This window comes from Lithobates pipiens, unplaced genomic scaffold, assembly GCF_037356315.1.
Source record: "Lithobates pipiens isolate NorthernLeopardFrog02 unplaced genomic scaffold, aLitPip1_a1.2 Scaffold_16, whole genome shotgun sequence".
Taxonomy (NCBI): Eukaryota; Metazoa; Chordata; class Amphibia; order Anura; family Ranidae; genus Lithobates; species Lithobates pipiens.
In genome coordinates, this window is record NW_027507748.1 from 564045172 (window position 1) to 564068475 (window position 23304).

Genomic DNA, 23304 nt, shown 5'->3' on the forward strand with positions numbered 1-23304 from the left:
ACTACTCTGCACTTATCTTATTTTCTGCTCCTTTATGTAGGAAGGAGTATTTCCCAATCAAAATCATCCAACTGAAGGGGAACAAGGTTAGTACATATTTTTACGTGATTATTGCAAGATGATTAATGTAAAAAAACGATCACAAGCCAGAAAATCTTTGCAGTCTTTATAATGACAATTGCAGTCTAGACTGTGCATATGATGTCTGATGTGGAGGAAGGGTGAATTTTTAATTCTCCAAGCAAACAATTGCTGATGCATTAAAATGCCATCACTATGTATTCAGTAATAAAAAGTGACCATATTGATTACTATGAACTGTGTCCTTTCTCAATATTTAGCATGGTTTTATGTAGGCATAATCAGTAAACAGCATTACCTTTCATCACTCTAGGCACACACAAGAGTCTCCGCTACAGAATAATAAGAAATCAAGAAGACTTAATGAAGTTCATCGAAGATTTAAAAAAACCTGAAAAGGTATTTACTGTATCCATCAGGTGCTTTGGTGCTAAAAACCACACGAGCACATGTAAAAACAAAAATAAAGCTGTGTGCATTTCCCTGGTATGTCATTGCCTTTGACCAAGCACCCTTTATTATTTGAAATATTACACTTTTGTTGTAAGAGGGGTTTCAGTCAGTTTAAAAAAAAAAAAAAAAAAAAAAAAAGTCGGTAGCTACAAGTACTCTACACACCCCTGTCAAAAGATAAATTAGAACCGTTTTTTTTCCCCATCTTTTTAATGTGACCTATAAACTGTACAACTCAGTTGAACAACAAACAGAAATCTTTTAGGTGGAGGGAAGTAAAAATATGGTTGCATAAGTGTGCACACCCTTAAATTAATACTTTGTTGAACCACCTTTTCATTTTGTTACGTGTACCCAAAAAGACTGAGTGCTGTATCAGCATGGCACATCTTGATTTGGCAATATTTGCCCACTCTTCTGTGCAAAAACACTCCATCTTCTTTGCACAGCCCTCTTCAGATAACCCCACAGATTTTAAATTGGATTCAGGTCTGGGCACTAGCTGGGCCATGCCAAAATTTGTAATCATCTGGTGTAGCCATTCCTTTGTTGATTTGGATGCTTTGGGTTGTTATGAAAGATGAAGTAATCTTCATGTTCAGCTTTCTAGCAGAAGCCTGAAGGTTTTTGTGCCAATATTGACTGGTATTTGTAACTGTTCATTATTCCCTCTACCTTGACTAAGGTCCCTGTTCCAGCTAAATAAAGACAGCCCCAATGCATGATGCTGCCACCACCATTCTTCACTGTGGGTATGGTGTTTTTGGTAATGTGCAGTGTTTTTGCGCCAGACCTATCTTTTTGGAATTATGGCCAAAAAGTTTAGCCTTGGTTTCATTAGACCAGAACACATTTTTCCACATACTTTTGGAAGAATTCAGATGTGTTTTTGCAAAATTTAGCCAGGCTTGGATGTTTTTTTTCTTAAGAAAAGGTTTCTGTCGGGCCACTTTATCCCATAACCCAGACATGAAGAATGAGAGATTGTTTTCACATGTACCACACAACCAGTACTTGCCAGATATTCTTGCAGCTCCTTTAATGTTGCTGTAGGTCTCTTGGAAGCCTCCCTGACCAATTTTCTTCTCGTCTTTTCATCAATTTAGGAGGGACATCCAGTTCTTGGTAATGTCACTGTTGTGCCATATTTTTTCCACTTGATGGCTTTCTTCACTGTGTTCCATGGTATGTCTAATGCCTTGGAAATTGTGTACCCTTCTCCTGACATATCTTTTAACAATGAGATCCATCTGATGCTGCTTTGGAAGCATAAGAAAATGTCAGGAAAGACCAGCTAAACTGTGGGGTTAATCGAAGACACTTTAAATGATGGCAGGGGTGTACTGACTCCTATTTAACATGAGTTTAAATGTGATTTGCTTAATTCTGAACACAGCTACATACCCAGTTATGAGGGTGTGCACACTTATGCAACCACATGCTTTTAGTCTTTTATTTTTACTTACACCCCCCTCTTTCCCTTAAAATAATTCAGCTTGTTTTTCAATTGAGCTGTACAGTTTATAGATCACATTAAAGGTGGAAAAAGTTCTGAAATGTCATCTGTCTGCATTTTTTTACATCACAGAAACCTCACATTTTAACGGGTGTGTAGACTTTTTATAGCTGCTAACTTTAAATCTAAGTTCACATTTATGCGGCTTGCCACAACCGAGATATCCCTCTTTACAGGAGGCGGTCCTGTGTATAACGGTGGTCTCCGCGGTGGGTTTGCCGCGAGATCACCGTTCTCGCCGATGGGAGAGGTGCCACCCCCCCCCCCTCTTGCCTTCGCTAGTGGCAGAGGCGATCGAATCCTTTCCTCGGCTAAGTATGGAGACGAAGTGAGGCTAAGATGGCCCCCACTCGTCTCTATACCATAGGAGGGGGCGGAAGCCATGTCAAAACGTCACATACCGCCCATGTTTTTTCAAATGACTTTCTCTTTTATTGCATTTAAGTCAAAATATGAGATCTGAGGACTTTTTGACCCCAGATCTCATATTTAGGAGGACCTGTCATGCTTTTTTCTATTACAAGGCATGTTTACATTCCTTGTAATAGGAATACAAGTGATCCATTTATTTTTTTTAAAAGTGTAAAAATAAAATCAAGTAAAATAAATGAGAGAAAAAAAAAATATATATATATATATATATATATATATATATATATATATATATATATATATTTTTTTTTTTTTTAAACGCCCCGTCCCGACAAGTTTGCGCACAGAAGTGAGCGCATACGTGAGTAGCGCCCGCACATGAAAACGGCGGTCAAACCACACATGTGAGGTATCGCCCCAATCGGTAGCGCAGGAGCAATAATTCTAGCCTTAGACCTCCTCTGTAACACAAAACATGCAACCTGTAGAATTTTTTAAATGTCGCTTATGGAGATTTTTGTGGGTATTTGTCGCCATTCCACGAGCGGACACAATTTTGAAGCATGACATGTTGGGTATCAATTTACTCGGCGTAACATTATCTTTCACAATTAAAAAAAAATAAAATAATTTTTATTCAAAAAAGTTTAATTTTTTCCAAAAAAAGTGCGCTTGTAAGACCGCTGCACAAATACGGTGTGAAAAAAAGTATTGCAATGACCGCCATTTTATTCTCTAGGGTGTTAGAAAAAAAACAAAATATAATGTTTTGGGGGTTCTGAGTAATTTTCTAGCAAGAAAAAGTGTTTTAAACATGTAAACGCCAATTCTGAAAGAGGCCCGGTCCTTAAGTGGTTAAAGAGGGTTTCTAAATTCCAATAAGCCCCCTGCCTGCAGACCCCCACATCCACCGGCCAGGGTTGTGGGAAAGATTCCCTTATCCCCATCAACATGAGGCAGAGTCCCCTTCCCAAAGCACCCATTTCCCCATGTTGAGGGCATGCAGCCTGGTATGGTTCGGGGAGGGGGATGTGTCTGGGGGGGGGGGGGGGGGTTGGTTCGTCCCCTCCCTTTCCCTGGGCTGCGTACTCAGATAAGGGTCTGGTATAGACCCTTTACATTTTTACATTCAGCTGTCAACTGGGAACCCCGCTGACAGCTGTTGACTCGGCGGCTGTTCCTTAACAACCAGCTATATACAGTGTTTAAACAGATAAATGAACACTGCAAAAAACACATTAAGAATCACATTACAGTGCACAGCCATTGAGTCTTTTACACGCAAAACAAAAAGTCCCAGACCCTCTCCAAAAACGCATGGATGTGAACATGTACCATAGGAAATCATGTTAAATGGACTGTAGTGTGTTTCTGCAAACTGCAAAATGTACTAAAAAAAAACGCATAGGTGTGAACCTAGGGTTAGGGTGAATTTGCTGTAACATGTTTTACTGCATTGTAAAATATCTGTCACTGCAAGGACACACAGGAAACAATTGTTTCCTAGGTGTCACATTCATATTGCAACACATTTTATCGCAGGGCACTGTTCCTAATCACATGGCAATGTACAGCACCACAGAGCATTGCGCCGCTGTACATTGCTATGAATGCAGTATACGTTTTGTATACTTCACATAAAGTTTGTACAAAAAAAAGGGATGTGTAATGAATTGAATCGCCCACCACACTGCCCTCTACCGCAGGTGGGAACAGAGCTGGCGGAGATGTAAAGCTCTGTGGCAGCTCTGTTCCACTCTGAATTCACTCTTCATAAAAGGACATTTGCATGTCCAGGGATCCAACATTGTCCTTACCCAGGTTTGCTCTTTGCTGGTATTAATGCCCCCTACATGTTTACTTTAGAAAGCTAGCTGTGATTCCTTGTGGCTTCACATCTGGAGCCGCACTGGGCTGTCTGCTTCTACATCCTCCTGTGACCCATGTCCCAAGAGGTTGTGGACAAAGGGAGGGGGGGGGGGGGGTGGTAAGAGAACTACTTCTGCTGCAATCGCCTAGGCGTCCAGCGTGGGCAGCAGGTACCTGTCAAAATGTTGTACCCCCCCCTATTTGCATGAAGTTCTGCTTTATTTTATATGGTTCCTGCTAGATGCATTTAAAATGAAAATAAAGGGTACATTTATGTTTGCTAAAAAAAAAAAAAAAAACGTTTTTTTCCTCTGGAGGATGAAGACAAACTTGTGTCTGAGAGCAAAGAGGTACAGACGGAAACCGAATCAAGTGCAGCTGACGAGCTGAAAAATGCAGAGGATGAAGACGAACAGGCTCTCATGCAGGAATTTGAGAAAGAGTTGGAAAACTTCCTCCTTCCCAAGTCTGATGTATCCCAAATGAAGGACAATGTGAAAACGGAGATGGAGAAGGAATTTAACAACATTATTGATGAGGTAGTTACTAGGACCTATAAATAACAAACGTCTTAAGAAACCCTGTAATGGGATATTTGCAGGAATATGTAAGTCAGGAGCTTACCTCTACCTCTTGTTCCATGTCAAAGAAGGACTTAAAGCGGATCTCCATCCAACAGGAAGTGCTGCTTTAAGGACTCGTCCCCCACTCCTCTTGCGCTATTGGCACTTTGAGGAGCGGGAGGTTGAGCAGGTACCCGATTTTGACAGGTACCTGCTTCCCACTTTCATTCCGAGTGCCGCAGTGCTCAGAAACTGAAGTTCTCTTCCCCCCCCCTTACAGTCTTCTGGGACACGGACAGGTCCCAGAAGACTGCATCCACCATTCACGATGTGAAGCACCACTCGTGCATGCTCAGTAAAGCTGTCACAGCTGGGTGCCCATAGTAAAGATGCTGGGGACCGAAGAGCGCGTGTAAGAGCAACTGAGGTGAGCACACCGCTGGATCTTGGGACAGGTGAGTGGCTGTTTTTTGAGAAGTCGGCAGCTACAGTTGTAGCTGCTGGCTTTATTTATTTTTTTCACAGGTGGCTGAAACGCCTCTTTAAAGTTGAGGTCCAGGGAAATCCCGAAATGTATATAGTAATGTTTTTTTCCTGCTAATTTATTTGTACATTTATTTGTCCAGTCTTGTAATTTTAAATACATCTGCCACATTGCATAGCCATAAAGACAGGATTCTTATTTTCTGGTTCGGCTATGTAGAGTACCCTTTGTCCTCGCCATACTTCCTGCCTGCTCATTGGGTAATGAGTCAACATTGCCTATAACCGATGAACAGGGAGATGATTCAAGAAGCAGTAAAGATGACCTAGGATTTCAGCTGCCATAGCTCTCCCATCCACACCAAGTGAATTTCGATAAATCTGTGGCCAGCTTTAGTAGCGTAAAGGCCCGTATACATGTTAAGAAAATTGGAGGTTAAATTTTGTTCAAATGATCTGCCAATTTTCGGATCGTTAGTATGGTGCTTTTGACAGCCGATTCTGAATTTTCGGACGACAAAACCAATGTGCAAGCTATAAAAATGTTATCGTACGTGAACACAACGTCCGGTTTTTGTTTTAGTACTGTTTTCGTCCCAAAAAAATTGTAAGCGCAATACTACGCATGCTCGGAAACTAAAGAATACATACAAAACAATCCAATACATTACATCGCGTCTAAAGTTGAATTCTGGCATACGAGAATTTTCATATGTTGATTATCCTCTTCACTTTCGATATGAGACTAGCGTGCAACAAAATGCAGACAAATTTTCCCCAGAAAATCTAATTATGCATAGGAGGCTTTATCTTTATGGTTGTGCAGCGATGATGGTGTGTAAATAAATAAGACTGGTTGAATAAAATTCCAAATCCTGTGCCAGTTTTAAAATGTTCTGTGGTGTGTACTTCATATGTATGTTTGGTAATTTGCTTGGAATTCCAGTTCAACTTTTCTGACTTCATGGCTACCATTGATTAAGGTTGGTAAACACTTGCCTAATTGGCGATAGTACGATTGCTTTTTGGTGTTGTTTGGCGTTTTTCTTTACTTTAGCTTTGTGATTTTTAGAGAGCTGAGTACATTTGTTAATGTGTGTTTTAAAGAATTCCCCCCCTCTGAGACATGACTGCATGACTCACTGCCACTAGATGGCAGTTACACAACTGTCACAGCTCAATTCAGCTTCAGCGTTATGGACACTGGTTACAAGTTGCATGTAATCCTATTGTGTATATGTCTATTTACTTAGGATATCACCTTGAATAGTGTTTCTGATCTATTAGGAAGGCTACTTTTTTGGTTGGCCACTGCTCTTGAGTTTGATTGCTACCAAAATGCATTATTAGGTTTGGTCACCAACACCATGACCATGATATACTGTGTCTATTTTGTGTGTGTGTGTGATGTCTATATCTCGCTTTCTCATCTACACACCTCTGTTAAAATGTCAGGTTTCTGTGATGTAAAAAAAATATGCAGATAAATCATTTTAGAACTTTTTCCACCTTTTTAACCACTTAAGCCCCCAGACCATTTTCCAGCTAAAGGACCAAGCCCCTTTTTGCAATTCGGCACTGCGTCGCTTTAACTGAAAATTGTGCGGTCATGCGAAAACAAAAACACATAATTGACGTCCTTTTTTTCTCACAAATAGAGCTTTCTTTTGGTGGTATTTGATCACCCTTGCGGTTTTTATTTTTTGCGCTATAAACAAAAAAGCAACAATTTTGAAAAAAACACATTTATTTTTTACCTTTTGTTATAATAAATATCCACTATTTATACCATTACATGACCATATCCACTGTCACTACCGAATAGATCCAAATAGTGGCAGTGGGCCCCTCTTAAAGAAATAAGTTCTTATGTCACTCCTCAGAGTCTACAAGGCCAAAGCCGTCGCTAACATATAGTCAGAAAGAAAAGAGACTTTTCCCCTGCTGTTGTGTCCCGCTTTTAACTTGCGTACCAACACCAGGAAAAAAGAAAAGTAGCTACCTTAGGTTTCGGTGAACACATAGGACATTTGATTAATATCAAAAATATTTTTATTTCTTTCTATACATAAAACATTAAACCTTGATTGAATTGCATGAATCGATCCTAGATGTTTACACAACATTAACCAAAGATGACCCAAAGATCATCCTTATCTGCACAGTTCATACACCCTGACTTTCAACAATCAAAACCAGACAGACAGACATACTCATACATACAACAATAAAACAGATAGAGGCGCCTCCTATGGCCATACATGTGGGGATATACCGAGTATGATCAAATTGTACCAATAATACGCTTCTATTTGGAAGCATGAGATAAAAATCTCTTGGAAATCTGCACATGTATGGTCATCAAAGTAGCAGCAATTGGAAATGGGGATAATTATGACCAGACAACGGTCCTAATTTCTCATTAGTACCTCCATTTATCTACATAGCATTTCTCTTCGGTTGAAAATAGGAATATCTCAGGCTCGTTATTATAACAGTCTCATGAAGATCTCTCAGTTAGTTCAGTCAATTTATTATAACTCTGAGTCTCCTTCTACTTAATCAATCACTTATAGCAAAGTGTAGCAAACCTGAAGCCTTCACTTTCAGCCTTTTGCAAGCAGTGGCATAAATGACAGACAATACTGAAAATGTAACAATCAATGGCAGTGAATTGAATATATTCAAATCCAGTTGTATTTAAAGTGCACTATTTGTCACACATGTCAGGCTTTCCTATGATACTGTGACTGAAAGTTCCATATATTCAGAGGTTCCAATATTACGCTTCTATTAGGAAGCATGAGATAAAAATCTCTCGGAAATCTGCACATGTATGGTCATCAAGGTAGCAGTAATTGGAGATGGGAATAATTATGAGCAGTCACCAGTCCTGATCTCTCACTAGTACCTCCATTAAACCAACATTGCAATTCTCTTTAATAGAAATAGGAATATCACAGGCTTGTGATTCTAAAAGTCTCATGAAGATCTGTTAGTTCAGTCAATTATTATAGCCATGAGTCTCCTTCTACTTAATCACTTGCAGCCGAGTATAGCAAACCTGAAACCGACATGTGAATCCTTCACCTTCACTTTTAGACCCCTTTCACACTGGGGCGTTTTTCAGGCGTTTTTCAAGCGCTTTAGCATTAAAAAAAGCGCCTGTAAAGCGCTTGAAAGAAGCCTCATCTGCTGTCCCAATGTGAAATGTCAGCGCCCGAAAAACGCTCGTAAAGCGCCGCTGAAACTAGCAGTGCTTTACCAGCGTTTTTTGAGCGTTAATGGGGCGCTTTTAACCCCTGCTAGTGGCCAAATAAAGGGTTAAAAGCGCCCACAAAACGCTGCTGCCAATAGCGTTTTTCAGGTGTTTTTCGGGCGTTTTACAAGCGCTTCCCATTGATTTCAATGGGAAGGGGCGTTTTAGGAGCGTTGTATTCACCGCTCCAAAAGCGCTGCAAAGAAGCTGCTTGCAGGACTTTTTTTGACGCTCTGCCAGCGCAGCGCCTTGGTGTGAAAGCACTCGGGCTTTTACATTGGGATTGCAGTTGCAGCTTCTTTCAGGCGCTTTTTTTTAACGCTAAAGCGCATGAAAAACGCCTGAAAAACGCCCCAGTGTGAAAGGGGTCTTAGCCTTTTGCAAGCAGCGGCATAAATGACAGTCAATACTGAAAATGTAACAATCAGTGGCAGTGAATTAATTCTATTCAAACTCGGCCGTATTTAAAGTGCACTATTTGTCACACATGTCAGACTTTCCTATAATACTGTGACTGTTTTAAAGTTCCATATATCCAGCGCTTCCATAAAAAATGCCTTGCATCAAAAAATAATGGTTCTCAGACACACTGACTTACCATACCCTGGGGATTTTACTCTGATTTGCTGTGTCAATATATAAATGAGATTCTCAGGCAGTTCATCAGACAAGCTGAATACTTGGATGCAATCTTTCTCCACAAACGATTTTAGTCGATCAAAAGTCCAAAAAAATGTGTGTAGGATCTTTCACCACTTGTTTTATAACATCCAAGTCTCACCACCTCTGTTATACTGAATCCACTCCAGGGTCTTTTGCAATCAGCTGCACCGGAAGCCTTTCAAACAGGTGTCTGTTCAGATGCTCACTCATTCAGATATTCCATATTTCTGATTCAAACTGCTAATACTTTGATTCATGCCCAGAAGGGCGCCTACTATCCACACAAACGTCAGTGCGTTTCGCAACGTGGCATCACATAGCTTCAACTGGACGTATGGGAATTCAAATGGCATTTCCTTTTTGTAGTCTCCTTATACGCCATTGTTCCTCCCATAGTGTGTTTAATTAGCATGTACCTGGTAGAGGGCGGCCAAAGACTTCATTTAAATGAACCCTTTCCTATTGTTATCAAAGACCGGGAGAATTCCATTTACCTAGCCCATAGATCATTGAGTGGAGAGGGAATATTTAAACTGCTACTTTTATTCTAAATAGACAGATATTGACAGGACATATATATACATCCATTCACATTTTACCACTAAAAAATCGTTAGGGAGAAGGGAAAGCAAAGGGAAGAAAGATGGAGAAAAGGGAAAAAAAATAAAAAATTAAATAAAATAAAAAAATAAATAATATAAAAAAAAAAGGGGGGGGGGGAATTAAGTTAAAGGAAGAAAGAAACGAAACAAACCCATTTAAGGTGAGGGAAAAATAAGGAAGAAGGGAAAGGGGGGTGGGGAGGGGGGATATATTCTCCCTAACAAAGGAGGAACAGGCCAGCGCATTCCGCAGATAGCCGACAGCTTTAATTAATTGAGGAAGCATTGTAAATTTAATTCCGTATTCATTCCTTTAGGTGCAAGACTTTTTAAAGTAAAAATCCACCATTTCTCCTTTTGTAACAGAATGCGGTCAAAGTCACCTTCTTGCCGACAATTTCAAGGCATAGATTCCTTTGACCTTAAAGCCTTCTGTCTTTCCCTCATGATATTGTGCAAAATGTTTAGCGACTGGCCTTTCCTCCTTCTGTTCTTTATCTCTCTGCCTCTCCCTCTCCTTCCTAATATCCCTCAGATGTTCCCCTATACGGACTTTTAGAGCTCTTTGTTTTGCCAATATATATTTTAGGACAAGGACACGTTATCGTATAGATCACTTTTGTGGTTGAGCAATTTATTAAATCCTTTATTACGAATTCATGATTGCCTTCTGCATCATGAAAATTTGTGGCCCTTTCCACATAGGGACATATTTGGCATTTTGTGCAGATTTCCGAGAGATTTTTATCTCATGCTTCCTAATGGAAGCGTAATATTGGAACCGCTGAATATATGGAACTTTCAGTCACAGTATCATAGGAAAGCCTGACATGTGTGACAAATAGTGCACTTTAAATACAACTGGATTTGAATATATTCAATTCACTGCCATTGATTGTTACATTTTCAGTATTGTCTGTCATTTATGCCACTGCTTGCAAAAGGCTGAAAGTGAAGGCTTCAGGTTTGCTACACTTTGCTATAAGTGATTAAGTAGAAGGAGACTCAGAGTTTTAATTGACTGAACTAACTGAGAGATCTTCATGAGACTGTTACAATCACGAGCCTGAGATATTCCTATTTTCAACCGAAGAGAAATGCTATGTAGATAAATGGAGGTACTAATGAGAAATTAGGACCGTTGTCTGGTCATAATTATCCCCATTTCCAATTACTGCTACTTTGATGACCATACATGTGCAGATTTCCGAGAGATTTTTATCTCATGCTTCCAAATAGAAGCGTATTATTGGTACAATTTGATCATACTCGGTATATCCCCACATGTATGGCCATAGGAGGCGCCTCTATCTGTTTTATTGTTGTATGTATGAGTATGTCTGTCTGGTTTTGTTTGTTGAAAGTCAGGGTGTATGAACTGTGCAGATAAGGATGATCTTTGGGTCATCTTTGGTTAATGTGTAAACATCTAGGATCGATTGATGCAATTCAATCAAGGTTTAATGTTTTATGTATAGAAAGAAATAAAAATATTTTTGATATTAATCAAATGTCCTATGTATAATATCCCCCATAAATATCTAAAAAAAAAAAAAAGTTCTTTTTTTTTTTCCTTAGTTTAGGCTGATGCGTATTCTTCTTCTTCTTCTACATATTTTTGGTAAAAAAAAATCGCAATAAGCATTTATTGATTTGGTTTGCGCAAAAGTTAGTGTCTTCAAAATAGGGGATAGTTTTATGGCATTTTTTTTTTTTTTTTTTAAACTGTAGGGGGGTGTGGCTTGGCATTTGATGTCACTGATCGTCTTTCCCTATAACAGGGAACAGACGATCAGTGACAGCCTCAGTAGGAAGCACAAGGAGAGGTTTGTTTACACTTGCCTCTCCTCGTTCTTCAGCTCTGTGACCCGATCGTGGGAAATCGAGGTGCCACGGTCACTGATCTCTGGAGCGGGTCGAGAGTGTGCCGCCAGTGGCGCGCTTGCGACCCATGGCTGGGCACTTAAAGGGCAACGTACCTGTACGTGCTTGTGCCCAGCGTGCCATTCTGCCAACTTACATTGGCGTGTGGCGATCCTTAAGCGGTTAATGTGACCTATAAACTGTACAACTCAATTGAAAAACAAAACTGAAATCTTTTAGGGGCGGGGGAATATAAATATATATATATCTATATCTATATCTATATCTATCTCTATATATCTATATCTATCTCCATATATCTCTCTCTCTCTCTCTCTCTCTCTCTCTCTCTCTCTCTCTCTCTCTCTCTCTCTCTCTCGATCTCTCGATCTCTCGATCTCTCGATCTCTCTCTCTCTCTCTCTCTCTCTCGATCTCTCTCTCTCTCGATCTCTCTCGATCTCTCTCTCGATCTCTCTCTCGATCTCTCTCGATCTCTCTCTCGATCTCTCTCTCGATCTCTCTCGATCTCTCTCGATCTCTCTCGATCTCTCTCTCTCTCGATCTCTCTCGATCTCTCTCTCTCTCGATCTCTCTCTCTCTCGATCTCTCTCTCTCTCGATCTCTCTCTCTCTCTCGATCTCTCTCTCTCTCTCGATCTCTCTCTCTCTCTCGATCTCTCTCTCTCTCTCGATCTCTCTCTCTCTCTCGATCTCTCTCTCTCTCTCGATCTCTCTCGATCTCTCTCTCTCTCGATCTCTCTCTCTCTCTCGATCTCTCTCTCTCTCGATCTCTCTCTCTCTCGATCTCTCTCTCTCTCGATCTCTCTCTCTCTCTCGATCTCTCTCTCTCTCTCGATCTCTCTCTCTCTCGATCTCTCGATCTCTCTCGATCTCTCTCTCGAGATAGATATAGAGAGAGATATATATATCTCTATCTCTGTATATATATATATATATCTCTATATATAATTGCATAAGTGTGCATGCCATATTTTAACTGGGGATGTAGCTGTGTTTAGCATTAAGCAATCCCATTAAAACTCATGTTAAATCTGAGTCCGTACACACCTGCCATAATTTAAACTGCCTCTCATTAACCCCAAATAAAGTTCAGCTGTTCTCATAGGTCTTTCCTGACATTTTCTTAGTTGCATCCTACAGCAAAAGCCATGGTCTGTAGAGAGCTTCCAAAGCATCAGAGGAATCTCATTGTTGTATATCAGATATCCGCCAGAAGAAGGGTACAAAAGAATTTCCAAGGCATTAGATCAGGGGTATATGGAAACTTTTAAAGAGGTGGAGATCTAACTGAACAGTGGAGAAGTCTAAGATCACCGGGCACAGTGTCTCATCCTCACACCTGATTTATACCTCTAATTACAGTATTACCATGTCACAAACGCACAGCAATCATGGGTTTAAATCCAGTGATGAGAAGGCAACATCTCGCCTCCTCACCACCTATCGACACACACTCTGATTGCTTTTCAGAGGAGCAGCGCTTGAATGAGCCCTTTGTTGCATTCAGCAGCACCTTAGAGCTTGTTTACATGTGACGTTGGGAGTGGTAAAACGGCAGCATATAATTTAAGTCTATGGCTAAGTGCAGGAAAGCTGCAGATACACTACACCCACGGTGTGGGTAAACCGCAACACATCAGTGTGAAAGCTGCCCCATGTTATTATGCCCTGGTTTATTGCTTCACACTGACCTGAAGATCTTTTATTTCCTCCTGCTGGCCCTACTCTGGAGACAGCTACCTGGCATAAGAGGTGGAGTGCAGTTGGTAGCACACCGTGTGGGACAGGAGCTGGAACTACAGAGCAGCCATCGGCTTATGCAGCACCTGCTTCCTACTACAGCTCTAACTTTACAAGTAGTCCCTCTGCATTGCACTCTGTTTGATGCTTTGGAATGGCAGGTAAGCAAACCCAGATGGAGACCTACCAGTCACCTGTCCACGTTCTACTGGTAGATCGCCATCTACAGGTTCCTCAGCCCCGCATTAGGTATATCGTGGAACACAGTGAAGACAGTCAAGTGGAGACAATATGGCACAACAGTGACATTACTAAGAACTGGACATCCCTCCAAAATTGATTAAAAGACAAGAAGAAAACTGGCCAGGGAGGTTGCCAAGAGGCCTACAGCAACATTAAAGGAGCTGAAGGAAAATCTGGCAAGTACTGGCTGTGTGGTACATGTGACTGTAATCTTCCGTATTCTTCATATGTCTGGGCTATGGGGAAGAGTGGCAAGATGGAAGCCTTTTCTCACAAAGAAAAACAGGTGTATTTTTGCAGAATTTAGCTGGGCTTGGATAAAGTCTCCCATAAGCATGTGGGAAAATGTGTTATGGTCTGATAAAACCAAGGTTGAACTATTTGGCCATAATTCCAAAAGAGATATTTGGTGCAAAAAAACACTGCACATCACCAAAAGAACACCATACCCACAGTGAAGCATGGTGGTGGCAGCATCATGCTTTGGTGCTGTTTTTCTTCAACTGGAACAGGAGCCTTTTTCAAGGTAGAGGGAATTATGAACAGTTCCAAATACCAGTCAATATTGAGACAAATCCTTCAGGCTTCTGCTAGAAAGCTGAACATGAAGAGGAACTTCGTCTTTCAGCATGACAACAACCCAAAGCATACATCCAAATCAACAAAGAAATGGCTTCACCAGAAGATTCAAGTTTTGGAATGGCCAAAGCAGAGCCCATCCCTGAATCTGATTGAAAATCTGTGAGGTGTTCTGAAGAGGACTGTGCACAGGAGATGTCCTCGCAATCTGACAGATTTGGGTGTTTTTGCAAACAAGAGTAGGCAAATATTGCCAAGTCAAGATGTGCCATGCTGATATACTCAGACCCATACCCAAAAAGACTGCTGTATTAAAATCAAAAGGTGCTTCAACAAAGTATTCGTTTAAGGGTGTGCACACTTATGCAACCATATTATTTTTGTTTTTTTATTTTTACTTTCCTTCACCTAAAAGATTTGTTTGTTGTTCAACTGAGTTGTACAGTTTATAGGTCACATTAAAGGTGGGAAAATTTCTGAAATTATTTTTGTCTTTTTTTTTTTTACAATTTTTGGCAGTTTCTCCCATTTCTCCATCAGGTCGGATGGGAAGTGTGGGTGCACAGCCATTTTCAGATCTCTCCATTGGGTTCAAGTCTGGGCTCTGGCTGGGCCACTCGAGGACTTTCAGAGTTATCCCGTTGCCACTCCCTTTTGTTGTCTTGGCTGTGTGCTTGGGGTCGTTGTCTTGTTGGAAGATGAACGTACTCCCCAGTCTGAGGACCAGAGAGGTCTGGAGAAGGTTTTCATCAATGATGTCTCTGTACATTGCTGCATTTATCATTTCCTCAATCCTAAAGTCTCCCAGTTCCTGCTGCTGAAAAATACTGCTGGATGGTATTGGACAGGTGATGAGCAGTGCCTGGTTTCCTCTAGACATGAGGCTTGCCATTCAGGCCAAAGAGTTCAATCTTTGATTCATCAGACCAGAGAATTTTGTTTCTCATGGTCTGAGAGTCCTTCAGGTGCCTTTTGGCAAACTCCAGGTGGGCTGTTATGTGCCTTTTTACTGAGTAGTGGCTTTCCTCAGGCCTGATTGGTGGAGTGCTTTTGGATTGTTCTCCCCTCTCCACAGAGAAATGCTGGAGTTTGTCAGTGACCATTGGGCTCTTGGTCACCTCCCTGACTCCCCTGATCATTCAGTTTGGCCAGGTGGCCTGCTCTAGGAAGAGTCCTAGTGGTTCCAAACTTCTTCCATTCATGAATGATGCTCATTGGGACCTTCGATCCTGCAGAAATTTTCGATCTGTGCCTTGATATATTTTGTCTTGGAAGGCTACAGTCCTTGGACTTCAGAGCTTGGTTTGTGCTCTGACATTTACTGTTAACTGTGGGACCTTTTTTATATAGACAGATGTGTGCTAATTCAAATCGTGTCCAATCAACTGGATTTACCACAGGTGGACTCCAATCAAGTTGTAGAAATATCTCAAGGATGATCAGTGGTAACAGGATGCATCTGAACTCAATTTTGAGTGTCATGGCAAAGGCAGTCAATACTTATGTGCATTTTCACATTGTCATTATGGGGTATAGTTTGAAGGACTTTAAGGGAAAATAATGAATTGAATCAATTTTGGAATAAGGCTGTAACAACAAAATATTAGGTTTCTTAAATTTTTTGATTTAACTTTGCTATCACAAGAGATGAACATCCCTTGTGATAGCATGGGCTGTGACAGGTCCTCTTTGTGGAGCGATCTAGCATCTATTATACCCCTGAGCCCTCCTCTGACCTCCCAAAGCAGTCAAACAAACTGGTTCGATTGGATGCTTTTAAGAGCCAGTAATAGCCTCTGTAAACAAACCAACTGGCAGTGATTAAATCTGCGCCACTTTTGTTTTTTAAGGTCACAGAAGAGATCGGTACATGGATGTTCATCCCCCTCTCTCTTCATAGTGCATCCCATATGACAGGTCCCATGGGTCCCAGGCTCCTTGGTGAGTCAGGGAGAGCCCAGGAAAGGAATCCGTAAAAGTGTTTGGGTGGCTGTAGAAAGCCCTTTGACTGTTCTAAAGAACAATACCAGGATCATGACTTCAGACATGATCCTGGTAGAACTGCTTCCATCTCCTAAGGACATCACTGACATATGGCCAGATCACATTAACCGCTTCCTGTCCTTAGGAGATGGAAGCAGTTCTACCAGGATCATGTCTGAAGTCATGTGTGAGGGGATTTCTTATGCACAGCCCTCTCCAAGTCACCCCACATTTTTGGTTGTATTCAAGTCCAGGTTCTGGCTGGACCATTCCAAAACTTTGTTCTTTTTCTTTTGTTTTTAATTAAATAGGTCACATTAAAGCTGGAAATATTTCGGAAGTGATTTATCTTCTCTGGTTTTAAACTTTTTTATTTTTTTTGTTTTTATTTTTTTAAATGGGTATGTAGACTTTTTATATCCACTGTATATACATCCGGTGTAATATATGTTACACTAAAACGAATATTCAGTGCAAACAATTCTAATGAACACATGTCCAAAGCATACAATTCCAGTGAACAATTGGACATGTTTGCATTGGGCATGTGCTCAATAGTTGTTTGCATTGTATATTAGTTTAAGTGTATTGTACGCTGTGTAAATATAAATGGAGCTTGAGCGATATACACTGCTCAAAAAAATGAAAGGAACGCTTTGAAAACACATCAAATTTCAATGGGGAAAAAATATGCTGGATAGCTATACTGATATAGACTAGGTAATGTGTTAGGAATGAAAGGATGCCGCATTGTTTGATGGCAATGAAAATTATCAACCTATAGGGCAGTGATGACGAACCTTGGCACCCCTGATGTTTTGGAACTACATTTCCCATGATGCTCCTGCACTCTGCCGTGTAGTTGAGCATCATGGGAAATGTAGTTCTAAAACATCTGGAGGGCCAAGGTTCGCCATCACTGCTATAGGGGGCTGAATTCAAAGACAACCCGAAAATCAAAGTGAAAAAATGAAGAAGCAGGCTAATCATTTTGCCGAAATGTAATTGCAGCAACTCAAAATGGTACTCGATTTGTATGGCCCGAACATGACTAACATTGGGGCCTTTCCTTCCTGGACCAGGGCATTACTGAGCCCCTGAACAGACTAAGGTGCAACCCGGCAGTGTCGGATGGATAATGTTCCAGAGGTGTTCTTTTGGATTTAGGACAAGCGAGGTTGGGGGCCATTCAATGGTATCAATTCCTTCATCCTCATGAAATGACTGCATACTCTTGCCACAAGGCCAGGCATTAGCATAGGGTCTGATAATGGGTCCTGTATCCAACGATTTCATCCCGATACCCAATGGCAGTTAGGGTGCCATTGTCTAGCCTGTAGAGGTCTGCGTCCCTCCATGGATATGGCTCCCCAGTCCATCACTGATCCACCACCAAACTGGTCATGCTGAACGATGTTGCAGGCAGCATAACATTCTCTACGGCTTCTCCAGACCCTTCACATCTGTCACATGTGCTTAGTTAACTTGCTCTGATCTGTGAAAAGTACAGGGTGCCAGTGGCAGATCTGCTAATTCTGGTGTTCAATGGCAAATGCCAATTGAGCGCCACAGTGCCGGGCAGTGAGCACAGGGCCCTCAGACCACCCTCATTGGTTTGATTGTTTGGTCAGACATTCACACCAGTGGCCTGCTGGATGTAAATTTGTAGGGCTCTGGCAGTGCTCACCCTGTTCCTCCTTGCACAAAGGAGCAGATGCTGCTCCTGCTGAGGGGTTAAGGACCTTACACAGCTCTGTCCAGCTCTCCTAGGGTAACTGCCTGTCTCCTGGAATCTCCTGCATGGTTTTGAGACTGTGCTGGGAGACAAAGCAAATCTTCTGGCGATGGCACGTATTGATATGCCATCCTGTAGTAGTTGGACTGCCTAGGGTCTATAATTGTTATCATAGGTATATTTTAAATGATCACGACAGAATATCAACCAGAAATCCAGAAAACACATGACTCAAATTTTATAAATTAAGTTGCAGTTCAGTGAGTAAAACAAGTATTTAATCTTCTACCAACCAACAATTCTGGCTCCCACAGACTGGCCACAGTATGTGTTTTTTATGTAGTGCACAGATTAGTCCTGTCAAGTTAAGAAGGGGCCCCTAACGACAACGTGTGTGTGTGTGTGTGTGTGTGTGTGTGTGTGTGTGTGTGTGTAGTGTGTAGTGTGTGTGTGTGTGTGTGTGTGTAGTGTGTAGTGTGTGTGTGTGTGTAGTGTGTGTGTGTGTGTAGTGTGTGTGTGTGTGTAGTGTGTGTGTGTGTGTGTAGTGTGTGTGTGTGTGTGTGTGTAGTGTAGTATGCGTGTGTATGTATATGTGTGTGTATATGTATATATATATGTGTGTATGTGTGTATGTGTGTATGTGTGTATGTGTGTATGTATGTATGTGTGTGTGTGTGTATGTATGTGTGTGTGTATATATATATATATATACCGTATATACTCGAGTATAAGCCGAGATTTTCAGCCTCTTTTTTGAGGCTGAAAGTGCCCCCCTCGGCTTATACTCGAGTCACCGCCGTCTGTCTACCCGATCAGCGTGTCAAGCAGACAGACGGCGGCCATTCAACTATTCAAAAGCCGCACCTCCCTGTCTGTGATAGGCGGAACACTCAATTTCCCAGCAGTCAGTGGTCCGCCTATCACGGACATCCGCTCATCCTCATACTACGGACGAGGATGAGAGGATGTCCGTGATAGGCGGAACACAGACTGCTGGGAAATTGAGTGTTCCGCCTATCACAGACGGAGGCGCGGCTTTTGAACAGTGGAATGGCCGCCGTCTGTCAGACGAGAAGAGGTGCGGCGATCCTGGCATGGCCGCCGTATGTGCAGAAGCACGCAGGCTCGGGACGCAGGCTCGGGACGCAGGCTCGGGACGCAGGCTCGGGACGCAGGCTCGGGACGCAGGCTCGGGACACAGGCTCGGGACACAGGTAGGCTGGACACACAGGGATGGACGGACACACAGGGATGGACAGGCATGTCTCACCCTCGGCTTATACACGAGTCAATAATTTTTCCCATTTTTTTTGTGGTAAATTAGGGGCCTTGGCTTATATTCGGATCGACCTATACTCGAGTATATACGGTATATATATATATATATGTATATAATCCACACGCATACTACATACACACACCTACACACACACACCTACATACACACACCTGTCCACAGAATCTCCTCCTTTGTCCATTCAAACCTCACCATAGTGGGCAAGACCAAAGGCTTGTCAAAGGACATCGGGGACAAGATTATAGACCTGCACAAAGCCAGAATGGGGTACAAGCCCATCAGCAAGAAGCTTGGTGAGAAGGAGATAACCGTTGGAGTGATTATTCGCAAATGGGAGAAATTTACAGTAGCCAGCAATCTCCCTCGGTCTGGAGCTCCTTGCAAGATTTCACCTCATGGGGCAAGGGTGATCATGAGAAAAGTGAGGGATCCACCCAGAAATACACAGTATAAGCTTGTGAGTGATCTCAAGGCAGTAGGGACCACAGTCGCCAACAACCCATTGGTAACAAAATACGCTGCCATTGAATGAAATCCTGCAGCGCCCGCAAGGTCTCCCTCCTCAACAAGGCACATTTAAGGGCTTATCTGAAGCTTATCAATGAACATCTAAATGATTCATAGAAGGATTAGAAGAAAGTGCTGTGGTAAGATGAGACCAGAATTGAGCTCTATGGCATTAACTCAACTCGGCTGTGTTTTGGAGGAAGAAAAAATGCTGACTATGATGCCACCACCCCTACACCATCCCTACAGTCAAGCATGGAAAGGAAAACCTTATGCTTTGCGGCTGTTTCTCTGCTAAAGGTATAGACCGACTTTGCCGCATTGAGGGGCTGATGGATGGCACCATATATTGTAAAATCTTGGGTGAGAACTTTCTTCCCTCAGCCAGAACACCGAGGCTCGGTTTACACCTAAGACAGATCTGTCTCACAGCAGGGGTCTGGTACATGCTGGTTTACCGTTTTCAGGTATAATTTCTAATTTTGGGCTGAATTCGCACCTGAAACGGACCAAGACTCACAGCGGTTTTCTGCAAAACGCACCATACCTTCCGCGGAGATATGTGAACCGGCTCCATAGAGAGCTGGTCAAAATCTCCTGTTATTGCAAATTGGATGTGGAGATCTAGCATCCAATTCGCAATGGTGTGAACCCAGCCTTAAGATGGGTCGTGGATGGGTCTTCCAGCATGACCATGGCCCAAAACAATACGGCCAAGACAACAAGGAGTGGCTCAAGAAGAAGCATAATAAGGTCCTGGAGTGGCCTAGCCCATCTCCAGACCTTAATTCTATAGAAACTAAAACGACTTAAACAACTTCAGAAGTTAAGTTGTGTAATAAAATGGAATGACACAGGGGAAAAGTATTGAACGCGCGAAGAGAGTTTCAAAGAGGCATGGAAAGCCAAGACACCAGCTTAAATTTATCAGTAATTAGAAAGCAATCCTGCCCCTTGTCAGGGCAAATTAATATCGGCTGATTCATGCTCAACTGATGGCCTATAAAATGGTGTCTCATTACCAAGGTGTCACACACGAAACATCTCATGATGGGTGGTAAAGAGCTCTCTCAAGATCTTCGCAACCTTTGTTGCAAAACATACTGATGGCATTGGTTACAGAGATTTCTCAATTCCTAAATGTTCTAGCGAGTGCTGTTGGGGCCATAATCCAGAAGTGGGAAAACCTAATTTCACCATAAACCAGCCACGACCAGGTGCTCCTCGCAAGATTTCTGACAGGAGAAAAATAGATGATTTGTCCAAGAGCCAAGGACCACTTGTGAAGAGCTTCAGAAAAATCTAGAATTAGCAGATACAATTGTTTCAAAGAAAGCAATAAGTAATGCACTCATCCACTATGGCCTGTATGCCCGCTCACCACATAAGACTCCATTGCTGAAGAAAAAGCTAGTTGTAGTTAGTTTCAAGTTTGCTGCACAGCATTCAGACAAGCCTGTGCAGTACTAGGAGAATACAGTCTGGTCAGATGAGACAAAAAGTGAACTCTTTGGCTGCTATAATACACACCATGTTTAGAGGTCAAATTGCACTACACATCACCCCAAACACCCCCCATATCAACAGTGAAGTTTGAAGGTGGGAACATCATGGCGTGGAGCTGATTTTCAGCATACGGTACTAGTAAACCTAATTTAGTTGAAAGATGAATGAAAAAACGTATCAAGACATTTTATTATAAAAAAATCTGCCCTCTACCAGGATGATGAAGATGAAACGAGGGTGGACGTTGCAGCAAGTCTATAATTGCAAACACAAAGCAAAGGAAACTCAATTGGTTTCAAAGAAAACAAGCTGCTAGAATGTCACAGCCAATCACCTGACTTGAATCCAATAGAAAATCTATGGAAAGAACTAAAGATCAGAGTTCATGGAAGAGGCCCACGGAACTTTCAAGATCTGAAGACTGTGTGGGGGGAAAATGGGCCAGAATCACCTGAGCAATGCATGCGACATGAAGCTGACATTACCAACAAATGATTTTGTGCAAAATACTACATTTCAGTTAGCATGTTCAATACTTTTTTTATGTTACTCCTGTGTTATTCCATTTTATTACACGCAAGTTCATTTTTGAGCTCATTTGTTTTGGTTTCTTTGTATTTATGGACTGCGTGTTTTTTTTTTTTTTTACTGACGTGAAAATTTTCATGTCAATGGCACCTTTTTTAGAAATACCTTTTTAATGTGACCTATAAACTGTACAACTCAGTTGAAAAACAAACTGAAATCTTTTAGGTGGGGGTAAAAATAAAAAACTAAAATGATGTGGTTGCATAAGTGTTTACACCCTCATAACTGGGGATGTAGCGGTGTTCAGAATTAAGCAATCACATTCCAAATCATGTTAAATAGGAGTCTGTGCACACCTGCCATCATTTAAAGTGCCTCTGATTGACCCCAAATACAGTTCAGCTTTTCTAGTAGGTCTTTCTTGACATTTTCTTAGTTGCATCCTACAGCAAATGCCATGGTCCACAGAGAGCTTGCAAAGCATTAGATGGCTCTCATTGTTAAAAGGTATCAGTCAGGAGAAGGGTACAAAAGAATTTCCAAGGCATTAGATCTACCATGGAACACAGTGAAGACAGTCCTCATCAAGTGGAGAAAATATGGCACAACAGTGACATTACCAAGAACTGGACATCCCCTCCAAAATGGACAAAATTACGAGAAGAAAACTGGTCAGGGAGGCTTCCAAGAGGCCTACAGCAACATTAAAGGAGCTGCAGGAATATCTGGAAAGTACTGACTACATGTGACCACAATCTCTCATATTCTTCATATGTCTGGGCTATGGGTTACGGTGGCAAGACAGAAGCCTTTTCTTACAAAGAAAGACCTCCAACCCCGGCTAAATTTTGCAAAAACGCATCTGAAGTCTCCCAAAAGTATGTGGGGAAAATGTGTTCTGGTCTGATGAAACCAAGGCTGATCTTTTTGGCCATAATTCCAAAAGATATGTTTGCAAAAACACTGCACATCACCAAAAGAACACCATACCTACAGTGAAGCGTGGTGGTGGCAGCATCATGCTTTGGGGCTGTTTTTCTTCAGCTGGAACAGAGGCCTTAATCAAGTTAGAGGGAATTATGAACAGTCCCAAATACCAGTCAATGTTTGCACAAAACCTTGCAAGAAAGCTGAACATGAAGAGGGACTTCATCTTTCAGGATGACAATGACCCAAAGCATGCATCCAAATCAACAAAGGAATGGCTTCACCAGAAGATCGAAGTTTTGGAATGTCCCAGCCAGAGCCCAGTCCCAAATCCGATTGAAAATCTGCAGGGTGATCTGAAGAGGGCTGTGCACAGGAGACGCCCTTGCAATCTGACAGATTTTGAGTGTTTTTGCAAAGAAGAGTGGGCAATATTGCCAAGTCAAGATGTGCCATGCTGATACTCATACCCAAAAAAACTGCTGTTCCTTAAGGATTTCGCGTCTTCCAGGA

At 41.8% G+C, this 23304-nt stretch overlaps 1 protein-coding gene across 3 annotated transcripts in view; it reads left to right on the top strand.

Annotated features, from left to right (window-relative positions):
• The window catches only part of OS9 (OS9 endoplasmic reticulum lectin), a 125115-nt gene that overhangs the window by 75824 nt on the left and 25987 nt on the right, over window positions 1-23304 (top strand). For 2 of the 3 annotated variants that reach the window (XM_077483634.1, XM_077483635.1), the window contains exons 9-11: window positions 41-86; window positions 395-480; window positions 4609-4830. In XM_077483634.1, coding sequence (XP_077339760.1) covers window positions 41-86; window positions 395-480; window positions 4609-4830 — 354 coding nt within the window. The remainder of the gene's footprint in view (window positions 1-40; window positions 87-394; window positions 481-4608; window positions 4831-23304) is intronic. The other variant, XM_077483636.1, reaches the window with a different exon arrangement.